The sequence below is a fragment of the Coregonus lavaretus genome, assembly GCF_964263955.1.
Source record: "Coregonus lavaretus genome assembly, chromosome: 15".
Classification (NCBI taxonomy): domain Eukaryota; kingdom Metazoa; phylum Chordata; class Actinopteri; order Salmoniformes; family Salmonidae; genus Coregonus; species Coregonus lavaretus.
The window spans coordinates 32,045,385-32,069,693 of NC_140002.1; the positions used below are offsets into that span (position 1 = coordinate 32,045,385).

The following is a 24,309-nucleotide window of genomic DNA, read 5'->3' on the forward strand; positions in this document are numbered from 1 at the left end:
AATCACAGTGGTTGTTGAGTTGCAACAGGTCAGTACATCAGGAATAAACGTCACTTGGCTTTTCATAAACGGGAATTTAGAATTCCTTGCTGAGCGGCCTTTCAGGTTATGTCGATATAGGACTCGTTTTACTGTGGATATAGATACTTTTGTATCTGTTTCCTCCAGCACCAAAGTACGTTCATCTCTAGGAGACAGAACACGTCTCCTTCCTGAGCGGTATGATGGCTGCGTGCTCCCATGGTGTTTATACTTGCGTACTATTGTTTGTACAGATGAACGTGGTACCTTCAGGCGATTGGAAATTGCTCCCAAGAATGAACCAGACTTGTGGAGGTCTACACATTTTTTTCTGATGTCAAGCAAAGAGGCACTGAGTTTGAAGGTAGGCCTTGAAATACATCCACAGGTACACCTCCAATTGACTCAAATTATGTTAATTAGCCTATCAGAAGCTTCTAAAGACATGACATCATTTTCTGGAATTTTCCTAGCTGTTTAAAGGCACAGTCAACTTAGTGTATGTAAACTTCTGACCCACTGGAATTGTGATACAGTGAATTATAAGTGAAATAATCTGTCTGTAAACAATTGTTGGAAAAATTACTTGTGTCATGCACAAAGTAGATGTCCTAACCGACTTGCCAAAACTATAGTTTGTTAACAAGAAATGTGTGGAGTGGTTGAAAAAAACGAGTTTTAATGACTCCAACCTAAGTGTATGTAAACTTCCGACTTCAACTGTAGATGCCTGGTCTGGAGCTCATTAGAATAATACCCAGCATGTTTTGCAAGTGTTCCTTTTTACATTAAAATGTTGGGCTTTTAGAAGACGCTCTTATCCAAAGCAACTTACAGTCAGTGCATTCAACTATGATAAACAACCACATATCACAGTCATAGCAAGAAAAACTTTTTTGTAACCGTTACTGAGAATGTAATTGTAGTTGAAGTATTCTGTTGTTTCTTTCTGTTGGTCTGAAAACATTGAACATGATCACTGCCAGTTCTAAAGCTGTTGAAAAAGCTAACATTAGTGCATTTGACAGATTGGTGGAATAATAAATATTCCATACCTGCAATCTTCAGTTTGCTCCATTCTCTTATTTTGATTGGAATAAAAAATAATGATGAATGTGATATTCCTTCTTCATTGACATGTAGATTGTGAATGTATGTACAGTGAGTTGTATGTACAGTTGAAATTTGGCCATAGAAGCAATTACAAAAAAAATACGCATTTTCAAAGTAGGGTACAGTAAAAGACGTCTTTTCAATGTCCGTTAAAGACGTCTTTTCAACGTCCGTAAATTACATATTTTCAACGTTCCCCCCCCCCCCCCCCCCCCCAAAGTCAATACTTTGTTGAGCCACCTTTTACAGCTGCAAGTCTCTTGGGGTATGTCTTTATAAGCTTGGCACATCTAGCCACTGGGATATTGGCCCATTCTTCAAGGCAAAACTGCTCCAGCTCCTTCAAGTTGGATGGGTTCCGCTGGTGTACAGCAATCTTTAAGTCATACCACAGATTCTCAATTGGATTGAGGTCTGGGCTTTGACTAGGCCATTCCAAGACATTTAAATGTTTCCCCTTAAACCACTCAAGTGTTGCTTTAGCAGTATGCTTAGGGTCATTGTCCTGCTGGAAGGTGAACCTCCGTCCCAGTCTCACATTTCTGGAAGACTGAAACAGGTTTCCCTTAAGAATTTCCCTGTATTTAGCGGCATCCATCATTCTTTCAATTCTGACCAGTTTCCCAGTCCCTGCCGATGAAAAACATCCCCACAGCATGATGCTGCCACTACCATGCTTCACTGTGGGGATGGTGTTCTCGGGGTGATGAGAGGTGTTGGGTTTGCGCCAGACATAGCGTTTTCCTTGATGGCCAAAAAGCTTAATTTTAGTCTCATCTGACCAGAGTACCTTCTTCCATATGTTTGGGGAGTCTCCCACATGCCTTTTGGCGAACACCAAATATGTTAGCTTATTTTTGTCTTTAAGCAATGGCTTTTTTCTGGCCACTCTTCCGTAAAGCCCAGCTCTGTGGAGTGTACGGCTTAAAGTGGTCCTATGGACAGATACTCCAATCTCAGCTGTGGAGCTTTGCAGCTCCTTCGGGGTTATCTTTGGTCTCCTTGTTGCCTCTCTGATTAATGCCCTCCTTGCCTGGTCCGTGAGTTTTGGTGGGCTGCCCTCTCTTGGCAGGTTTGTTGTGGTGCCATATTCTTTCAATTTTTTTATAATGGATTTAATGGTGCTCAGTGGGATGTTCAAAGTTTCTGATATTTTTCTATAAACCAACCCTGATCTGTGCTTCTCCACAACTTTGTCCCTGACCTGTTTGGAGAGCTCCTTGGTCTTCATGGTGCCACTTGCTTGGTGGTGCCCTTTGCTTAGTGGTGTTGCAGACTGGCCAGGTCAGCCTCCTCTGTAGGGCCCCCTACACAGTTACTGCTGCACCTGGTTCAGCTGGGCCTGTTTCTCTCCTCCACCCTCCATAGCTTACTACAGGATTTCATTGATAGTCACTTTGAGAGAATCACATCTATAAAAGCTTGATGTGCTCTGTTCCACTCATCACTATCCTGTGTCTGAGTCCTAGACATTGTTTTTGGACTGGCAGTAATATAGCCTATATGAAACTATTGAGTTTGTTTACTTGTATGCTCTCAACAGTGCCTTCGGAAAGTATTCAGTCCCCTTAACTTTTTCCATATTTTGTTATTTAACAGCCTTATTCTAAAATTGATTAAATCGTTTTTTCCCCTCATCAATCTACTACACACAATACCACATAATGACAAAGCAAAAACAGGTTATTAGAATTTTTATAAAAACTGAAATATCACATTTACATAAGTATTCAGACCCTTTACTTAGTACTTTGTTGAAGCACCTTTGACAGCTATTACAGCATTGAGCCTTTTTGGGTATGACGCTACAAGCTTGGCACACCTGTATTTGGGGAGTTTCTCCCATTCTTCTCTGCAGATCCTCTCAAGCTCTGTCAGGGTAGATGGGGAGCGTTGCTGCACAGCTATTTTCAGGTCTCTCCAGAGATGTTCGATCGGGTTCAAGTCCGGGCTCTTGCTGGGCCCACTCAAGGCCATTCAGAGACTTGTCCCGAAGCCACTCCTGCGTTGTCTTGGCTGTGTGCTTAGGGTTGTTGTCCCGTTGGAAGGTGAACTTTTGCCACCAGTCTGAGGTCCTGAGCGCTCTGGAGCAGGTTTTCATCAAGGATCTCTCTGTACTTTGCTCCTTTCATCTTTGCCTCCCAGTCCCTGCCTCTGAAAAACCTCCCCACAGCACGATGCTGCCACCACCATGCTTCATTGTAGGGATGGTGCCAGGTTTCCACCAGACATTCAGGCAAAGAGTTCAATCTTGGTTTCATCAGACCAGAGAATCTTGTTTCTCATGGACTGACAGTCTTTAGGTGCCTTTTGGCAAACTCCAAGCGGGCTTTCATGTGCCTTTTACTGAGGAGTGGCTTCCGTCTGGCCACTCTACCATAAAGGCCTGATTGGTGGAGTGCTGCAGAGATGGTTGTCCTTCTGGAAGGTTCTCTTATCTCCACAGAGGAACTCTAGCACTCTGTCAGACCATCAGGTTCTTGGTCACCTCCCTGACAAAGGCCCTTCTCCCCCGATTGCTCAGTTTGGCCGGGCGGCCAGCTCTAGGAAGAGTCTCGGTGGTTCCAAAATTCTTCAATTTAAGAATGACGGAGGCCACTGTGTTCTTGGGGATCTTCAATGCTGCAGACATGTTTTGGTACCCTTCCCCAGATCTGTTCCTCGACACAATCTACGGACAATTCCTTCGACCTCATGGCTTTTGCACTGACATGGACTATCAACTGTGGGACCTTATATAGACAGGTGTGTGCCTTTCCAAATGATGTCCAATCAATTGAATTTACCACAGGTGGACTCCAATCAAGTTGTAGAAACATCTCAAGGATGATCAAATGGAAACAGTATACACCTGAGCTCATTTTCGAGTCTCATAGCAAAGGGTCTGAATACTTACAGTTGAAGTCGGAAGTTTACATACACCTTAGCCAAATACATTTAAACTCAGTTTTTCACAATTCCTGACATTTAATCTTAGGTCAGTTAGGATCACCACTTAATTTTAAGAATGTGAAATGTCAGAATAATAGTAGAGATAATTATTTATTTCAGCTTTTATTTATTTCATCACATTCCCAGTGGGTCAGACGTTTACATACACTCAATTCGTATTTGGTAGCATTGCCTTTAAATTGTTTAACTTGGGTCAAATGTTTTGGGTAGCCTTCCAAAAGCTTCCCACAATAAGTTGGGTGAATTTTGGCCCATTCCTCCTGACAGAGCTGGTGTAACTGAGTCAGGTTTGTAGGCCTCCTTGCTCGCACACGCTTTTTCAGGTCTGTCCACACATTTTCTATAGGATTGAGGTCAGAGCTTTGTGATGGCCACTCCAATACCTTGACTTTGTTGTCCTTAAGCCATTTTGCCACAACTTTGGAAGTATGCTTGGGGTCATTGTCCATTTGGAAGACCCATTTGCGACCAAGCTTTAACTTCCTGGCTGATGTCTTGAGATGTTGCTTCAATATATCCACATAATTTTCCTTCCTCATGATGCCATCATGATGCCTTCATCATGATGCTGCCACCCCCGTGCTTCACGGTTGGGATGGTGTTCTTCGGCTTGCAAGCAACCCCCTTTTTCCTCCAAACATAACGATGGTCATTATGGCCAAACAGTTCTATTTTTGTTTCATCAGACCAGAGGACATTTCTCCAAAAAGTACGATCTTTGTCCCCATGTGCAGTTGCAAACCGTAGTCTGGCTTTTTTATGCCGGTTTTGGAGCAGTGGCTTGCTGAGCGACCTTTCAGGTTATGTTGATATAGGACTCGTTTTACTGTGGATATAGATTATTTTGTACCTGTTTCCTCCAGCATCTTCACAAGGTCCTTTGCTGATGTTCTGGGATTGATTTGCACTTTTCGCACCAAAGTATGTTAATCTCTAGGAGACAGAACGCGTCTCCTTCCTGAGCGGTATGACGGCTGCGTGGTCCCATGGTGTTTATACTTGCGGACTATTGTTTCTACAGATGAACGTGGTACCTTCAGGCGTTTGGAAATTGCTCTCAAGGATGAACCAGACTTGTGGAGGTCTGCAATTTTTTTCTGAGGTCTTGGCTTTTTTCTTTTCATTTTCCGATGATGTCAAGCAAAGAGGCACTGGGTTTGAAGGTAGGCCTTGAAATACATCCACAGGTACACCTCCAATTGACTCAAATTATGTCAATTAGCCTATCAGAAGGTTCTAAAGCCATGACATCATTTTCTGGATTGCACTGTAAACTTCTGACCCACTGGAATTGTGATACAGTGAATTATAAGTGAAATAATCTGTCTGTAAAAAATTGTTGTGAAAATTACTTGTGTCATGCACAAAGTAATGTCCTAACCGACTTGCCAAAACTATAGTTTGTTAACAAGAAATGTGTGGAGTGGTTGAAAGACAAGTTGTAATGACTCCAACCTAAGCGTATGTAAACTTCCGACTTCAACTGTATGTAAATAAGGTATTTCTGTTTTTTATTTTTAATACATTTGCAAACATTTCTAAAAACCTGTTTTCGCTTTGTCATTATGGGGTATTGTGTGTAGATTGCTGAGGGCAAAAACAGTTTTCATCCATTTTAGAATAAGGCTTAACGTCACAAAATGTGGAAAAAGTCAAGGGGTCTGAATACTTTCCGAAGGCACTTTGGTGGCAGCAGATACACACTGTGTGCTTGCATGTCATTTCTGGGTAGTTCATCTATTTCCATCATAGGAGGTTGGTGGCACCTTAATTGGGGAGGACGGGCTCCTGGTAATGGCTGGAGCGGAATAGGTGGAATGGAATCAAATACATCAAACACCTGTTTGATGCCATTCCATTTGCTCCATTCCAACCATTATTATGAGCCGTCCTCCCCTCAGCAGCCTCCTGTGATTTCCATGTATCAGTTAGTTTGAGAAACAAAAGCGTTTGTAAAATAACATTTATTTTGTCTGAACCTCTCCTTGTCTGAGCTTCTTCACTCCTCTGTAGCTCAATTGGTAGAGCATGGCGCTTGTAACACCAGGGTAATGGGTTCAATCCCCGGGACCACCCATACGTAAAAATGTATGCGCACATGACTGTAAGTCGCTTTGGATAAAAGCGTCTGCTAAATTTACATTTACATTTTAGTCATTTAGCAGACGCTCTTATCCAGAGCGACTTACAGTTAGTGAGTGCATACATTATTATTATTTTTATTTTTTTGTTTATACCCCCCGTGGGAATCGAAACCCACAACCCTGGTGTTGCAAACGCCATGCTCTACCAACTGAGCTACATCCCTGCCAGCCATTCCCTCCCCTACCCTGGACGACGCTGGGCCAATTGTGCGCCGCCCCATGGGTCTCCCGGTCGCGGCCGGCTACGACAGAGCATGGATTCGAACCAGGATCTCTAGTGGCACAACTAGCACTGCAATGCAGTGCCTTAGACCACTGCGCCACTCTGACAAATGGCATATTATATTATTATATTATAATTTCTGACCCTGTTGCAGTGACAAATCCTAATGTCCAGAAATGTTCCATCTTTGTGTTTTCTGTTTGTGTTAACAAGCTCAATATGTACAATGTCACTCACTGCGGTGACTTCCTCTATATCCCCATAAACCTTGCAGCACTCTGTTAGAGCCGGTGTCAGCTTGGTGACTATTATATGGTGCATCTGACTGATGTCAAATAAGAGATGATCAGGTAAACTGAATGAATTTGACTGCATATGAAAACACACTGACACTTTCTCCATGAAATATCTGTAATCTTTGATTATAAGAGGCAATACATTTGTACAGACACATGAACTTGATTACTTACTATACCAGGCCTGGACCCCAGTGTAAGAGCAGCCAAAGCACAGGTCCCCTCTATGGACAGAAATGTAATTCTACAGCTTTCATTTAACACTGTATTAACATTATGCTGACATTATCTTGATTAACTTTTTATTAATATTATTGGGGGACAATTAAGGTTGACAAGGTTGTGTCCATTCTGTGGAGAGAAAAAAGTAAACCTCTATGATTTAGCTTGCTTTCATTCTCTGGACAGAAATGACCAGCAGTCATGATGTGAGGGAGAAACACAAAATGCACACATTCACACAAACCCTTACAATATATATTTTACAGAGATTCAGGGCTAGATTCAATCTGGACCACGGAAGATCCACATTATAGTGCAATTTACATTTAAAGGCAATGTTAAATGCATTCGCTGAGACTGCATTCACGGTAAATGCTGCATATGTCAGCTCAATCGGAAATGACCTTAAAATGTAAAGCGTGCTATAACGCTGATCTTCCACAGTCCAGATTGAATCTAGGCCTCATTCATTCATGCTGGTTCAAAACAAGTGAAAGATAAAAGCATGTGTTACTAAATGTTAGTGTTTACTGGATCTGTGTGGGGGCCCCACCCTCCTAACAAAGCAGCAGATGAAGTGTTGTCTGAAGGCTGATCTGAAGGCCTTGTCCCTCAGGCCATAGATGAGGGAGCTCAGGCAGCGCGGCAGGATCAGCACCACTACGAAGTTGATAAAGCGCATTTGTGTGTAGACGGCTGGGGGCAGGTGGGCCAGCAGGTCCTCCAGCACCGCATACAGGAAGGATAGGATGGACAGGCCCAGCTGGAGCGCATGCAGCAGCACGGTACGCATGGCCCGTCGTGCCGACCCAGGTTCAGAGGATGAGGCGGACCGGGCCTCCAGCATGATGGCCACGTAGGTGTAGACCAGCACAGCCGTTACTGTCACAAACAGCAGTGTATTCAGGGCCACACCCTTCTCCTGCTGCCACCCAGCTGTCTGCAGTTGCTCGAGGGTGCACAGCGCAGGTGACAAGAAGAAGGACGGCTCTGTGAGGAAGAGAGCACACACATCGATTAGCACGTTGATGACACCCAGCGCCCACACCAGCCCCACGGCCAGCTGGGTCCTCCCGGGCGTGGCCAGCTCACTGTGCCGCAGCGGGAAGCAGACGGCCGTGTACCTCTCCAGGGACATAACGGCCAAGTTGAGGGGGGCATTGGTGAAAGTGCAGGAAGACAGCAGCACCACGAAGGCACAGGCAGCACGGACCACAAACAGGTAGGAGACCCTCAGCACGTAGAGAACCAGGGCGATGGTCAGGTGGATGGTGTCATTGTACAGCATGTGGGCAAACAGGATGTAGCGGGCGGTGTGGCGGAATGAGGGTTTGCTCCACAGGGTGAACAGCATGGCCAGGTTGATGTAGATAAAGACCACGAGGGTCCCCAGCACCAGGAACATCTTGAAGATACGCTCCTCTGGGATGGCCAGTCGCATGGCCTGCAGCTGCACATGAGTCAGACTCAGAGACCCAGACACGTTGGCCATTTAGGCTCCTGTTGGAGGAAGATACAACCAGGGTGAGGAGGGAGCTGAAACTGTACAGTATGTACAGTCAAATTCACACTGATGTTCAGGTTATCTGTGTGATGTTCAGGCTGACTGTAAATGCAGCTTACCGTAAAATGCACAACATGTCATTGGTAAATTGAGTTGACCTGAACTGCCTTTTCAATCCCTAATAAAAGCATCTATACCTGATGATAATGTTGTTCTTTATATCCAGCTGTGACACTGCAATGCTGCCCAATCTCACTGGAGGGTGCCAATAGAGTGGAAATATGATCTGCTGATCATGTCCCTTGTCTCAGGAACTAATCTGATTCAACTTAAAGCTAAACATGTATTGCAAAAGCTAGTAAAATCAAAATCAACTAAAATTAACCAAATTGAACAGAACATGTTAAAAGTGTATTGAAAACAGGTTATTAATCATTAGACTATGCAAAATCATTTAAATCCCTCTGTATCCTCACCTTGCAGCTTCCAGTGATACTGTGCCTCTGTCTCTCTCTGAGGTGCCAGGTCCCCGTCTTCAGGTCTAAAAGGTGCATCCCTTTTAATGTGTTAGCTACTATAGTGTCACTCGCTGACGTTGACGTCACCCAACGCACCCAGAGACTGGGCCATGAGTAAAAACACATGACTGATGACCCCCCAGATAACTCCAGCGTTAAGGGAGTTGAGCTCACTACTACTTCACTAAGGACACACTGAATAGGTGCTGAAGTTAAGGAGAGGAGAGATGGGCAGAAAATCTAAACGCCCTCAGTGTGTTTGCTCCTGTACTTCTAAAGCAGGCTTCCCCTACCACTCTCCTCAGCTCTGGGCCAAAGGTCACTGCTGCTGTTCTGGCAAAGACAAGCAGTTAAAAGTCTCAAAATACGGAGAATAATTATTGATGAATCCATTGAAGTGGGCAGTTAAAGGTTGGGTTAGTAAAATGTATAGTTCAGCTTGTTTGTTTGACAATCTCTTACAGTCTTTTACAGTCTTTTATTAAATGCTCCTTTCCTGTAACCATCAGCAGAGGCCCACTGTGTGGAGGATCTATGAGTTCCCCTCTAACCATAGTAATCATTCATCATCACTCCTTTTATCTATTTTAACTTCATTTTAATGAACACCATTATTCATTCAAATACGTATTATCTGCATGAGACACAATACTTAGATTCTCAGAGGTCAAATTGTAAAGCCTCTGTCTGAATTGTGTGAATTCGTAGATAATTACTCAAACTACTTAATCATCAGCTCCCCTGGTGCTAGTTTGCATGGATGAGTAAAGCGACTGCCTTGTTGTATGGAAATGGGTGATTTATTCACTTTTGTTGGCAGGCTTGCAAGCAGAGATATCTGCCTGATCCTCTCTGTAGCTCAGCTGGTAGAGCATGGCGCTTGTAACGCCAAGGTAGTGGGTTCGATCCCCGGGACCACCCATACACAAAAATGTATGCACGCATGACTGTAAGTCGCTTTGGATAAAAGCGTCTGCTAAATGGCATATTATTATTATTATTATTCAGTGTAATGCTTTCTGTCTTCTGGTGTGATACAGTGGGGGAAAAAAGTATTTAGTCAGCCACCAAGTTCTCCCACTTAAAAAGATGAGAGAGGCCTGTAATTTTCATCATAGGTACACGTCAACTATGACAGACAAATTGAGGAAAAAAAATCCAGAAAATCACATTGTAGGATTTTTAATGAATTTATTTGCAAATTATGGTGGAAAATAAGTATTTGGTCACCTACAAACAAGCAAGATTTCTGGCTCTCACAGACCTGTAACTTCTTCTTTAAGAGGCTCCTCTGTCCTCCACTCGATACCTGTATTAATGGCACCTGTTTGAACTTGTTATCAGTATAAAAGACACCTGTCCACAACCTCAAACAGTCACACTCCAAACTCCACTATGGCCAAGACCAAAGAGCTGTCAAAGGACACCAGAAACAAAATTGTAGACCTGCACCAGGCTGGGAAGACTGAATCTGCAATAGGTAAGCAGCTTGGTTTGAAGAAATCAACTGTGGGAGCAATTATTAGGAAATGGAAGACATACAAGACCACTGATAATCTCCCTCGATCTGGGGCTCCACGCAAGATCTCACCCCGTGGGGTCAAAATGATCACAAGAACGGTGAGCAAAAATCCCAGAACCACACGGGGGGACCTAGTGAATGACCTGCAGAGAGCTGGGACCAAAGTAACAAAGCCTACCATCAGTAACACACTACGCCGCCAGGGACTCAAATCCTGCAGTGCAAGACGTGTCCCCCTGCTTAAGCCAGTACATGTCCAGCCCCGTCTGAAGTTTGCTAGAGTGCATTTGCATGATCCAGAAGAGGATAGGGAGAATGTCATATGGTCAGATGAAACCAAAATATAACTTTTTGGTAAAAAAGAATGCTGAGTTGCATCCAAAGAACACCATACCTACTGTGAAGCATGGGGGTGGAAACATCATGCTTTGGGGCTGTTTTTCTGCAAAGGGACCAGGACGACTGATCCGTGTAAAGGAAAGAATGAATGGGGCCATGTATCGTGAGATTTTGAGTGAAAACCTCCTTCCATCAGCAAGGGCATTGAAGATGAAACGTGGCTGGGTCTTTCAGCATGACAATGATCCCAAACACACCGCCCGGGCAACGAAGGACTGGCTTCGTAAGAAGCATTTCAAGGTCCTGGAGTGGCCTAGCCAGTCTCCAGATCTCAACCCCATAGAAAATCTTTGGAGGGAGTTGAAAGTCCGTGTTGCCCAGCGACAGCCCCAAAACATCACTGCTCTAGAGGAGATCTGCATGGAGGAATGGGCCAAAATACCAGCAACAGTGTATGAAAACCTTGTGAAGACTTACAGAAAACGTTTGACCTGTGTCATTGCCAACAAAGGGTATATAACAAAGTATTGAGAAACTTTTGTTATTGACCAAATACTTATTTTCAACCATAATTTGCAAATAAATTCATTAAAAATCCTACAATGTGATTTTTCTGGAATTTTTTTTCTCATTTTGTCTGTCATAGTTGACGTGTACCTATGATGAAAATTACAGGCCTCTCTCATGTTTTTAAGTGGGAGAACTTGCACAATTGGTGGCTGACTAAATACTTTTTCCCCCCACTGTATACTGTATGTACTAATGGTTATCAAGAGGGACTTGATTTACTCCACATGGTTGATCATAGGCAAAATGTACCATAGGCACCTTTCATGTTTGATTGGTCACAACCATAGAGATAGAGGACTCAACTTGGAAATAAACAATTTTAGCATGGACATTGCCATTGAGGGCTTCCACCATTTTAAAGTAGTCATCTGGGTGGGGATTCCTATAGGTTGTTATGGTTTGTAAATCCCCGCCATCTAGTGGCCACAATAAATGAATGACACACAAGATTTGGTTCAGGACTCCAGCACTGAAGGGAGTGGTAAATCACCAATATTAGCTTTACATTTTTTTCAAACACAAAAGAAGAAGGAAATTCAGACCCCATAATGGCATAGATACAAAGATGAGACTTCTTTCCATCTATAGTATATGGTCACAACAGTGTGGTGCACCTGACCAGGTGAAAGGTCAACACCGGAGCTTATGATAGGTCGGGAAAGTGTGGCGCACCTGAGCCGGTTAAACTTCAAGAAGTTGTAGTCCTCATCATGAGAGTGTGATGCCACATGAGATACTGTATTGCAGCAGGCCATGGTGTATGTCTGTGTGTGCTGTGAGAGGAGGGAGGTAGGGAGCTGCTATTGCAGCAGAGCTCCAGGGTGCCGATCAGAAACATCCCCTCTGACCCTCTCCCCTGCCCCCTCATTAATACACACATAAATATTTAATGTGATGATTTAACTTCTAATCCTTTATGCCATCATTAATGCTTTCAGTCAATATTTACATCATTAATGTCTGCTGTGTTTACTAGAAGCCAGAGCTCCTCTGTGGCACTGTGGATGTGGACCTCTGTTAGGGCCCAGAGAGACAGACAAATGGCAGATAGGCCTCTGTCACATACATCAGGGTCACTGCACAATATCCTCAGTATCATCTTTAACTCTTTCGATATAATGCTATGGAAGTGGATTTGCATCCGAAATTCAAATAATAAACAACCATAAAATACCTTGTCTACTGTACATGTACAGGTGGTGAAATAGAGAAGTGAAGAATGCTCAGCCAGCTACATTTACATTGTTATGGTAGAGACATAGATAAGATACATGCATGTAGGTCATCATTGATGATTTATAGGAAGGGACAGGTTTGTGTGGAACTGTAGCACAAAGTATGTTTAAAAAAATTTTTTTTACACATACAGAGACTGAAGATTATATGATATGATGTGAACTAGGTTCAAGAGGTCATGGGTTTGAAACCCAAGTTGATCACTAATGCTGTGCACATCTGCAATCCTCGGCTTGGTGTCTAATACTGTATCCAGATATGTTTCTGCGTGTGAATCTTATTACAGTCCACTGCATGTTTTGAGGGACCTTTAAGATATACTTCACAAACACAAGGTTAACTTTCACTGTAACCGTTACATTCTACTGTCAAAGCAAGTCTCATTTACGAAAATATTTATGACGTTGCTTGATTTTTTATCACAATGTCTGATTTCCAAATACTGTAAGTCCAACAGAATCTTTCTGTTATTTCTTAGAAAACAATCACACAAAGTACATGTGACTGAAAAGCACAGACATACACAGCTCTGTGTATCTTTTCAGTACATCATAATAATATAATATGCCATTTAGCAGACGCTTTTATCCAAAGCGACTTACAGTCATGCGTGCATACATTTTTGTGTATGGGTGGTCCCGGGGAACGAACCCACTACCTTGGCGTTACAAGCGCCGTGCTCTACCAGCTGAGCTACAGAGGACCACATGATACAATCACCACTGAGTTTCCAAAGCCGAAGGTAAAATAGTATTTGGACTGCCCGCTCCATGATCTCGCCATCTCGCCATCACGGTTGACAACTCCGTTGTGTCCTCCTCCGAGAGTGCAAAGAACCTTGGCGTGACCCTGGACAACACCCTGTCGTTCTCCGCTAACATCAAAGCGGTGACCTGATCCTGTAGGTTCATGCTCTACAACATTCGGAGAGTACGACCCTGCTTTACACAGGAAGCGGCACAGGTTCAACCTTCCCAAGTTCTCTCACGTCACCCCGCTCCTCCGCACACTCCACTGGCTTCCAGTTGCAGCCCGCATCTGCTACAAGACCATGGTGCTCGCCTACGGAGCTGTGAGGGGAACGGCACCTCCGTACCTTCAGGCTCTGATCAGTCCCTACACCCAAACGAGGGCATTGCATTCATCCACCTCTGGCCTGCTGGCCCTTCTACCTCTGCGGAAGCACAATTCCCGCTCAGCCCAGTCAAAACTGTTTGCTGCTCTGGCACCCCAACGGTGGAACAAGCTCCCTCACGACACCAGGACAGCGGAGTCACTCACCACCTTCCGGAGACACTTGAAACCCCACCTCTTTAAGGAATAGGATAAACCACCCCCCCCCCAAAAAAAAGAATATGAAATACATTTATTTTTATTTTTATTGATATACTGTAAAGTGGTTGTCACACTGGCTATCATAAGGTGATTGCACCAATTTGTAAGTCGCTCTGGATAAGAGCGTCTGCTATATGACGAAAATGTATGGTGGTAATGGTGTTAAAGAGGGTGGAGGAGAGACACAGGCCCAGCTGAACCAGGTGTAGCAGCACTGTCTTGTGGGCCTTACTGGCTGAAGTCTTGTCAGAGGAGGCAGACCTGGCTATGACCAGGATGGCAATGTAGATATTAAATAATGATGACATCTACTGTCACAAAGTTCAAAATGGGGAAGGCTGTGTTTAGGTCTCTATAAATATGTTGTCTGTAGGCACTGCATCGCAGTACTAGCTGTGCCACTAGAGATCCTGGTTCGAATCCAGGCTCTGTCGCAGCCGGCCGCGACCGGGAGACTAATGGGCGGCGCACAATTGGCCCAGCGTCGTCCAGGGTAGGGGAGGGAATGGCCGGCAGGGATGTAGCTCAGTTGATAGAGCATGGCGTTTGCAACGCCAGGGTTGTGGGTTCGATTCCCACGGGGGGCCAGTATAAAAAAAAAATATATGTATTCACTAACTGTAAGTCGCTCTGGATAAGAGCGTCTGCTAAATGACTAAAATGTAAATGTAGAGAGTGTACCTGATACAGAAAATCTGCATAGTAACAGCCCACTGGGCACAGAGGTCAATTCAACATCTATTCCATATTGGTTCAATGTAATTTCATTTAAATGAGGTGAAAACAACGTTGATTCAACCAGTGTGTGCCCAGTCGGAGGTGTAGACTCAACTGTAACAAACACAAAGACTTCAATGACAAAGTTTAAAGAGCCCAAGACCCACATCACAGTGATGGCCACATTTGTCCTCCTGCAGGTGGCCATGTCTCAGTCGGAAGCAGATGGTCACATACCTCTCTAGTGACATCACAGCCAACCCACATAACATATACTACACTACTTATTATTGAATTCTGTAGTATACTGTAGAATACTATTCTACACACTGTAGTATCCCACGATCATGTATAGTACTTACAATAGAATTTTGTAGTATACTGTAGAAAACTATAGTAAATACTTCATTATTATATATTTAAAAAAAAACACTAGTAAATACTACAGAAATGTCAGCAAAAACACTACTTTCTTTTACTATAGGTAAATACTACAGTATTTCATTTGCAAATACCCTGCCCACTACCCTCCCCATATGCCAATTTGTGCCACCCGTAAATGAAAAACCTACATGCCAATTAGAGAAAATATATTGTGTTCCCTACAGTTATAGAAAAGGGCAGAAGCTTTGGGCTCTGCATATATGCTAATTAAAGTATTTAATATGGTTAAAAAATAGTATGTGTTTTTGCGGACTGTAATGTTTTTGCAGACATTTCTGTAGTATTTACTACAGTGTTTTTTGTAGATAATATTGGAGTATTTACTATAGCATTCTACAGTATATTACAAAATTATATACCAACTACTACACATGATCGAGGAATACTACAGTGTGTAGTATAGTATTCTACAGTATACTACAGTTTACTACAGAATTATATAGTAAGTATTGTAGTATTCTATAGTAAACTGTATTAGATTATATTTGGGCTCTGATCACAAGATGTTGGATATCTTGTTTTTGCAGAGCTCGTGGTGGCAGAGCTTTCTCCTACATACAGTGAGGGAAAAAAGTATTTGATCCCCTGCTGATTTTGTACGTTTGCCCACTGACAAAGACATGATCAGTCTATAATTTTTATGGTAAGTTTATTTGAACAGTGAGAGACAGAAAAACAACAACAAAATCCAGAAAAACGCATGTCAAAATTTTATAAATTGATTTGCATTTTAATGAGGGAAATAAGTATTTGACCCCTCTGCAAAACATGACTTAGTACTTAGTGCCAAAACCCTTGTTGGCAATCACAGTGGTCAGACCTTTCTTGAAGTTGGCCACCAGGATTGCACACATCTCAGGAGGGATTTTGTCCCACTCCTCTTTGCAGATCTTCTCCAAGTCATTAAGGTTTCGAGGCTGACGTTTGGCAACTCAAACCTTCATCTCCCTCCACAGATTTTCTATGGGATTAAGGTCTGGAGACTGGCTAGGCCACTCCAGGACCTTAATGTGCTTCTTCTTGAGCCACTCCTTTGTTGCCTTGGCCGTGTGTTTTGGGTCACAGTTATGCTGGAATACCCATCCACAACTCATTTTCAATGCCCTGGCTGAGGGAAGGAGGTTCTCACCCAAGATTTGACGGTACATGGCCCCGTCCATCGTCCCTTTGATGCGGTGAAGTTGTCCTGTCCCCTTAGCAGAAAAACACCCACAAATCATTCCACCTCCATGTTTGACGGTGGGGATGGTGTTCTTGGGGTCGTAGGCAGCATTCCTCCTCCTCCAAACACGGCGAGTTGAGTTGATGCCAAAGAGCTCGATTTTGGTCTCATCTGACCACAACACTTTCACCCAGTTCTCCTCTGAATCATTCAGATGTTCATTGGCAAACTTCAGACGGCCCTGTATATGTGCTTTCTTGAGCAGGGGGACCTTGCGGGCGCTGCAGGATTTCAGTCCTTCACGGCGTAGTGTGTTACCAATTGTTTTCTTGGTGACTATGGTCCCAGCTGCCTTGAGATCATTGACAAGATCCTCCCGTGTAGTTCTGGGCTGATTCCTCACCGTTCTCATGATCATTGCAACTCCACGAGGTGAGATCTTGCATGGAGCCCCAGGCCGAGGGAGATTGACAGTTATTTTGTGTTTCTTCCATTTGCGAATAATCGCACCAACTGTTGTCACCTTCTCACCAAGCTGCTTGGCGATGGTCTTGTAGCCCATTCCAGCCTTGTGTAGGTCTACAATCTTGTCCCTGACATCTTTGGAGAGCTCTTTGGTCTTGGCCATGGTAGAGAGTTTGGAATCTGATTGATTGATTGCTTCTGTGGACAGGTGTCTTTTATACAGGTAACAAACTGAGATTATGAGCACTCCCTTTAAGAGTGTGCTCCTAATCTCAGCTCGTTACCTGTATAAAAGACACCTGGGAGCCAGAAATTTTTCTGATTGAGAGGGGGTCAAATACTTATTTCCCTCATTACAATGCAAATGAATTTATAACATTTTTGACATGCATTTTTCTGGATTTTTTTGTTGTTATTCTGTTTCTCACTGTTCAAATAAACCTACCATTAAAACTATAGACTGATCATTTCTTTGTCAGTGGGCAAACGTACAAAATCGGCAGGGGATCAAATACTTTCTTCCCTCACTGTACATCCACAGGTACACCTCCAATTGACTCAAATGATGTCAATTAGCCTATCATAAGCTTCTAAAGACATGACATCATTTTCTGGAATTTTCCTAGCTGTTTAAAGGCACAGTCAATTTAGTGTATGTAAACTTCTGACCCACTGGAATTGTGATACATTGAATTATAAGCGAAATAATCTGTCTGTAAACAATTGTTGGAAAAATTACTTGTGTCATGCACAAAGTAGATGTCCTAACTGACTTGACAAAACTTTAGTTTGTTAACAAGAAATTTGTGGAGTGGTTGAAAAACGAGTTTTAATTACTCCAAAATAAGTGTATGCTCCTCTGTAGCTCAATTGGTAGAGCATGGCGCTTGTAATGTCAGGGTAGTGGGTTCGATCCCCGGGACCACCCATACGTAAAAATGTATTCACACATGACTGTAAGTCGCTTTGGATAAATATGCTAAATGGCATATTATTGTTATTATTATTAAACTTCCGACTTCAACTGTAGATGCCTGGTCTGGACCGACCATATTTGGTCTTGTTTGGGGGTGGAGCTCATTAGAATAATACCCAGCATGTTTTGCAAGTGTTCCTTTTTACATTAAAATGTTGGGCTTTTAGAAGACGCTCTTATCCAGAGCAACTTACAGTCAGTGCATTCAACTATGATAAACAACCAGATATCACAGTCATAGCGAGAAAAAAAATGTGTAACCGTTACTGAGAATGTTATTGTAGTTTCTTTCTGTTGGTCTGAAAACATTAAACATTATCACTGCCAGTTCTAAAGCTGTTGAAAAAGCTAACATTAGTGCATTTGACAGATTGGTGGAATAATAAATATTCCATACCTGCAATCTTCAGTTTGCTCCATTCTCCTATTTTGATTGGAATAAAAAAAATGATGAATGTGATATTCCTTCTTCATTGACATGTATATTGTGAATGTATGTACAGTGAGTTGTATGTAAAGTTGAAATTTGGCCATAGAAGCAATGACAAAAAAAATACGCATTTTCAAAGTAGGGTACAGTAAAATACGTATTTTCAATGTCCGTTAAAGACGTCTTTTCAACATCCGTAAATTACATATTTTCAACGTCTGAAAAATATGTATTTTCAATGTCCGGAAAATTGTATTTTCAATGTCCGGAAAATTGTATTTTCAACTTTAGTTCAGAACCGAAAATTAACCCAATTTCAACGTCTGGAAAAAAATAACAAATTAGCTAACTGGGCTATCTTGCTTATGTCGGTGTGGTCGAGCATTATGCATTATGTACAGTAGCTTGCGAAAGTATTCACCCCCCTTGGCATTTTTCCTATTTTGTTGCCTTACAACCTGGAATTAAAATGGATTTTTAGGGGGGGTTGTATCATTTGATTTACACAACATGCCTACCACTTTAAAGATGCAAAATATTTTTTCTTGTGAAACAAACAAGAAATAAGACAAAAAAACTGAAAACTTGAGCGTGCATAACTATTCAACCCCCTAAAGTCAATACTTTGTAGAGGCACCTTTTACAGCTGCAAGTCTCTTTGGGTATGTCTCAATAAGCTTGGCACATCTAGCCACTGGGATTTTGGCCCATTCTTCAAGGCAAAACTGCTCCAGCTCCTTCAAGTTGGATGGGTTCCGCTGGTGTACAGCAATCTTTAAGTCATACCACAGATTCTCAATTGGATTGAGGTCTGGGCTTTGACTAGGCCATTCCAAGACATTTAAATGGTTCCCCTTAAACCACTCAAGTGTTGCTTTAGCAGTATGCTTAGGGTCATTGTCCTGCTGGAAGGTGAACCTCCATCCCAGTCTCAAATTTCTGAAAGACTGAAACAGGTTTCCCTCAAGAATTTCCCTGTATTTAGCGCCATCCATCATTCTTTCAATTCTGACCAGTTTCCCAGTCCCTGCCGATGAAAAACATCCCCACAGCATGATGCTGCCACCACCATGCTTCACTGTGGGGATGGTGTTCTCGGGGTGATGAGAGGTGTTGGGTTTGCGCCAGACATAGCATTTTCCTTGATGGCCAAAAAGCTCAATTTTAGTCTCATCTGACCAGAGTACCTTCTTCCATATGTTTGGGGAGTCTCCCACATGCCTTTTGGCAAACACCAAATGTGTTAGCTTATTTTTGTCTTTAAGCAATGGCTTTTTTCTGGCAACTCTTCCGTAAAGCCCAGCTCTGTGGAGTGTACGGCTTAAAGTGGTCCTATGGACAGATACTCCAATCTCAGCTGTGGAGCTTTGCAGCTCCTTCGGGGTTATCTTTGGTCTCCTTGTTGCCTCTCTGATTAATGCCCCTCCTTGCCTGGTCCGTTAGTTTTGGTGGGCTGCCCTCTCTTGGCAGGTTTGTTGTAGTGCCATATTCTTTTAATTTCTTATAATGGATTTAATGGTGCTCAGTGGGATGTTCAAAGTTTCTGATATTTTTTTATAACCCAACCCTGATCTGTGCTTCTCCACAACTTCGTCCCTGACCTGTTTGGAGAGCTCCTTGGTCTTCATGGTGCAACTTGCTTAGTGGTGTTGCAGACTCTGGGGCCTTTCAGAACAGGTGTATATATACTGAGATCATGTGACACTTAGATTGCACATAGGTGGATTTTATTTAACTAATTATGTGACTTCTGAAGGTAATTGGTTGCACCAGATCTTATTTAGGGGCTTCATAGCAAAGGGGGTGAATACATATGCACGCACCACTTTTCCGTTATTAATTTTTTAGAATTTTTTTTAACAAGTAATTTTTTTCATTTCACTTAACCAATTTGGACTATTTTGTGTATGTCCATTACATGAAATCCAAATAAAAATCCATTTAAATTACAGGTTGTAATGCAACAAAATAGGAAAAACGGCAAGGGGATGAATACTTTTGCAAGGCACTGTATCTCTCTCTACATTTACATTTACATTTTCGTCATTTAGCAGACGCTCTTATCCAGAGCGACTTACAAATTGGTGCATTCACCTTATGATAGCCAGTGGGACAACCACTTTACAAATTTATATTTATTTTTTCTCTTTTTTTGGGGGGGTGGGGTAAGGGGGGTAGAAGGATTACTTTATCCTATCCCAGGTATTTCTTAAAGAGGTGGGGTTTCAAGTGTCTCCGGAAGGTGGTGAGTGACTCCGCTGTCCTGGCGTCGTGAGGGAGCTTGTTCCACCATTGGGGTGCCAGAGCAGCGAACAGTTTTGACTGGGCTGAGCAGGAACTGTGCTTCCGCAGAGGTAGGGGAGCCATCAGGCCAGAGGTGGATGAACGTAGTGCCCTCGTTTGGGTGTAGGGACTGATCAGAGCCTGAAGGTACGGAGGTGCCGTTCCCCTCACAGCTCCGTAGGCAAGCACCATGGTCTTGTAGCAGATGCGAGCTTCAACTGGAAGCCAGTGGAGTGTGCGAAGGAGCGGGTGACGTGCGAGAACTTGGGAAGGTTGAACACCAGACGGGCTGCAGCGTTCTGGATGAGTTGTAGGGGTTTAATGGCACAGGCTGGGAGCCCAGCCAACAGTGAGTTGCAGTAATCCAGACGGGAGATGACAAGTGCCTGGATTAGGACCTGTGCCGCTTCCTGTGTAAGGCAGGGTCGTACTCTGCGAATGTTGTAGAGCATGAACCTACAGGATCGGGTCACCGCCTTGATGTTAGCGGAGAACGACAGGGTGTTGTCCAGGGTCACGCCAAGGCTCTTTGCACTCTGGGAGGAGGACACAACAGAGTTGTCAACCGTAATGGCGAGATCATGGAAACGGGCAGTCCTTCCCCGGGAGGAAGAGCAGCTCCGTCTTGCCGAGGTTCAGCTTGAGGTGGTGATCCGTCATCCACACTGATATGTCTGCCAGACATGCAGAGATGCGATTCACCACCTGGTTATCAGAAGGGGGAAAGGAGAAGATTAATTGTGTGTCGTCTGTGTAGCAATGATAGGAGAGGCCATGTGAGGATATGACAGAGCTAAGTGACTTGGTGTATAGCGAGAATAGGAGAGGGCCTAGAACTGAGCCCTGGGGGACACCAGTGGTGAGAGCACGTGGTGCGGAGACAGATTCTCGCCACGCCAACTGGTAGGAGCGACCTGTCAGGTAGGACGCAATCCAAGAGTGAGCCGAGTTGGAGATGCCCAACTCGGATAGGGTGGAGAGGAGGATCTGATGGTTCACAGTATCAAAGGCAGCAGATATGTCTAGAAGGACGAGAGCAGAGGAGGGAGAGTTAGCTTTAGCAGTGCGGAGAGCCTCCGTGACACAGAGAAGAGCAGTCTCAGTTGAATGACCAGTCTTGAAACCTGACTGGTTTGGATCAAGAAGGTCATTCTGAGAGAGATAGCAAGAGAGTTGGCTAAAGACTGCACGCTCGAGAGTTTTGGAGAGAAAAGAAAGAAGGGATACTGGTCTGTAGTTGTTGACATCGGAGGGATCGAGTGTAGGTTTTTTGAGAAGGGGTGCAACTCTTGCTCTCTTGAAGACGGAAGGGACATAGCCAGCGGTCAAGGATGAGTTGGTGAGCGAGGTGAGGTAAGGGAGAAGGTCTCCGGAAATGGTCTGGAGAAGAGAGGAGGGGATAGGGTCAAGCGGGCAGGTTGTTGGGCGGCCGGCCGTCACAAGTCGCAAGATTTCATCTGGAGAGAGAGGGGAGAAAGAAGTCAAAGCATAGGGTAGGGCAGTGTGAGCAGGACCAGCGGTGTCATTTGACTTAACAAACGAGGATCGGATGTCGTCAACCTTCTTTTCAAAATGGTTGACGAAGTTATCCACAGAGAGGGAGGATGGGGGGGAGGGGGAGGAGGATTCAGCAGGGAGGAGAAGGTGGCAAAGAGCTTCCTAGGGTTAGAGGCAGATGCTTGGAATTTAGAGTGGTAGAAAGTGGCTTTAGCAGCAGAAACAGGGGAAGAAAATGTAGAGAGGAGGGAGTAAAAAGATGCCAGGTCCGCAGGGAGTCTAGTTTTCCTCCATTTCCGCTCGGCTGCCCGGAGCCCTGTTCTGTGAACTCGCAATGAGTCGTCAAGCCACGGAGCAGGAGGGGAGGACCGAGCCGGCCGGGAGGATAGGGGACATAGAGAGTCAAAGGATGCAGAAAGGGAGGAGAGGAGGGTTGAGGAGGCAGAATCAGGAGATTGGAGGGAGAAGGATTGAGCAGAGGGAAGAGATGATAGGATGGAAGAGGAGAGAGTAGCGGGAGAGAGAGAGCGAAGGTTGCGACGGCGCATTACCATCTGAGTAGGGGCAGAGTGAGTAGTGTTGGAGGAGAGCGAGAGAGAAAAGGATACAAAGTAGAGGTCGGAGACTTGGAGGGGAGTTGCAGTGAGATTAGTAGAAGAACAGCATCTAGTAAAGATGAGGACAAGCATATTGCCTGCCTTGTGAGTAGGGGGGGACGGTGAGAGGGTGAGGTCAAAAGAGGAGAGGAGTGAAAAGAAGGAGGCAGAGAGAAATGGGTCAAAGGTAGACATAGGGAGGTTAAAGTCACCCAGAACTGTGAGGGGTGAGCCATCCTCAGGAAAGAAACTTATCAAGGCGTCAAGCTCATTGATGAACTCTCCAAGGGAACCTGGAGGGCAATAAATGATAGGGATGTTAAGCTTGAATGGGCTAGTGACTGTGACAGCATGGAATTCAAATGAGGAGATAGACAGATGGGTCAGGGGAGAAAGAGAGAATGTCCACTTGGGAGAGATGAAATTCCTGTGCCACCACCCCGCTGACCAGATGCTCTCGGGGTATGCGAGAACACATGGTCAGACGTGGAGAGAGCAGTAGGAGTAGCAGTGTTTTCTGTGGTAATCCATGTTTCCGTCAGCGCCAAGAAGTCGAGGGACTGGAGGGTAGCATAGGCTGAGATGAACTCTGCCTTGTTGGCCGCAGAACGGCAGTTCCAGAGGCTGCCGGAGACCTGGAACTCCACGTGGGTCGTGCGTGCAGGGACCACCAGGTTAGAGTGGCAGCAGCCACGCGGTGTGAGGCATTTGTATAGCCTGTGCGGAGAGGAGAGAACAGGGATAGACAGACACATAGTTGACAGGCTACAGAAAATGCCTACAATAATGCAAAGGAGATCAGAATGAAATGAACTAAACATCTGGGAAAGCGAGAGAGCTGGGCCTCCCTCACTTACGATAATTACAGGTACTCTCAAGCGTGAAACAACTATCCACAGTTGCTAATAGTTACCAGTAGCTACCCGCTAGCTAGTCCAGGTAGTGGGTTAGCTAGCCTCGTGCTTCACCGGGTTCAGGCGAATACTTACCTACAATAATTACCTACGATAACTACAATAACCTACGATAACTACCTACAATACCTAACTACAATCTAAATACATGGTTTAAGCTTTACTCGACACCATATAAGCCATATAAGCCAAGCTTACCTCCCACCAGAGAGAGACACGACTCACCACTAGACGCTACTCAGACATCAGATAATGCATGTCCAGACCAACTGCACAACAGTATATAACAACTCAGTGAGAGCACTATGTCTTTGTGTCCTGTATATCAATTGGGTCATGCTGTTGACCCTGAGGAGCAAGCCAGTATTTTGTGAGTCCCCTCACTGTTTGGTAATGTCCTCTGTATTGACACCTTTCAGCTGCTGTTAAGCGTGTTGTTTTACATATTTGCCGCGGGCCGTTTTTAAATGGTTCGCTATTATTGTGTAATTTTTGCCATTTTGGGGCTAGTCTTAAGCTGTGCTTCCCCTCCCAGGCTGGCAGTGATGTCACTGGAGAGAAACGTGGCCATCTGCTTCCCACTGAGACACGCTCTGCTTGTCAACAGCATGAACACAGGCACGGCCATCGCCATGGTATGGATCCTGAAAACTGTCGTTGAGCTGCTTGTGTTCACCACTGTTGACCCTACCTCTCCTAAACAGTATATGCAGGACTTCTGTGCTGTCCGCAGTGTTTTTGCACTGAAGATGCCATCTCCTTTACATCAGTTAGTTTCATAATCATTTCCTCCTACTTTGCCGTAATGATGGTGGCCAGGTCAGCCTCCT

General features: G+C 44.1%; 1 protein-coding gene across 1 annotated transcript; it reads right to left on the bottom strand.

Annotated features, from left to right (window-relative positions):
* Positions 1–7,491: 7,491 nt before the first annotated feature.
* Positions 7,492–8,463, bottom strand: LOC311142101 (odorant receptor 131-2-like; the record flags this gene model as incomplete). The annotated part of the gene is made up of 1 exon (XM_084177688.1): positions 7,492–8,463. The coding sequence occupies one exon, from the start codon at positions 8,461–8,463 to the stop codon at positions 7,492–7,494; it is 972 nt and encodes a 323-aa protein (XP_084033814.1).
* Between the last annotated feature and the right edge of the window lie 15,846 nt (positions 8,464–24,309).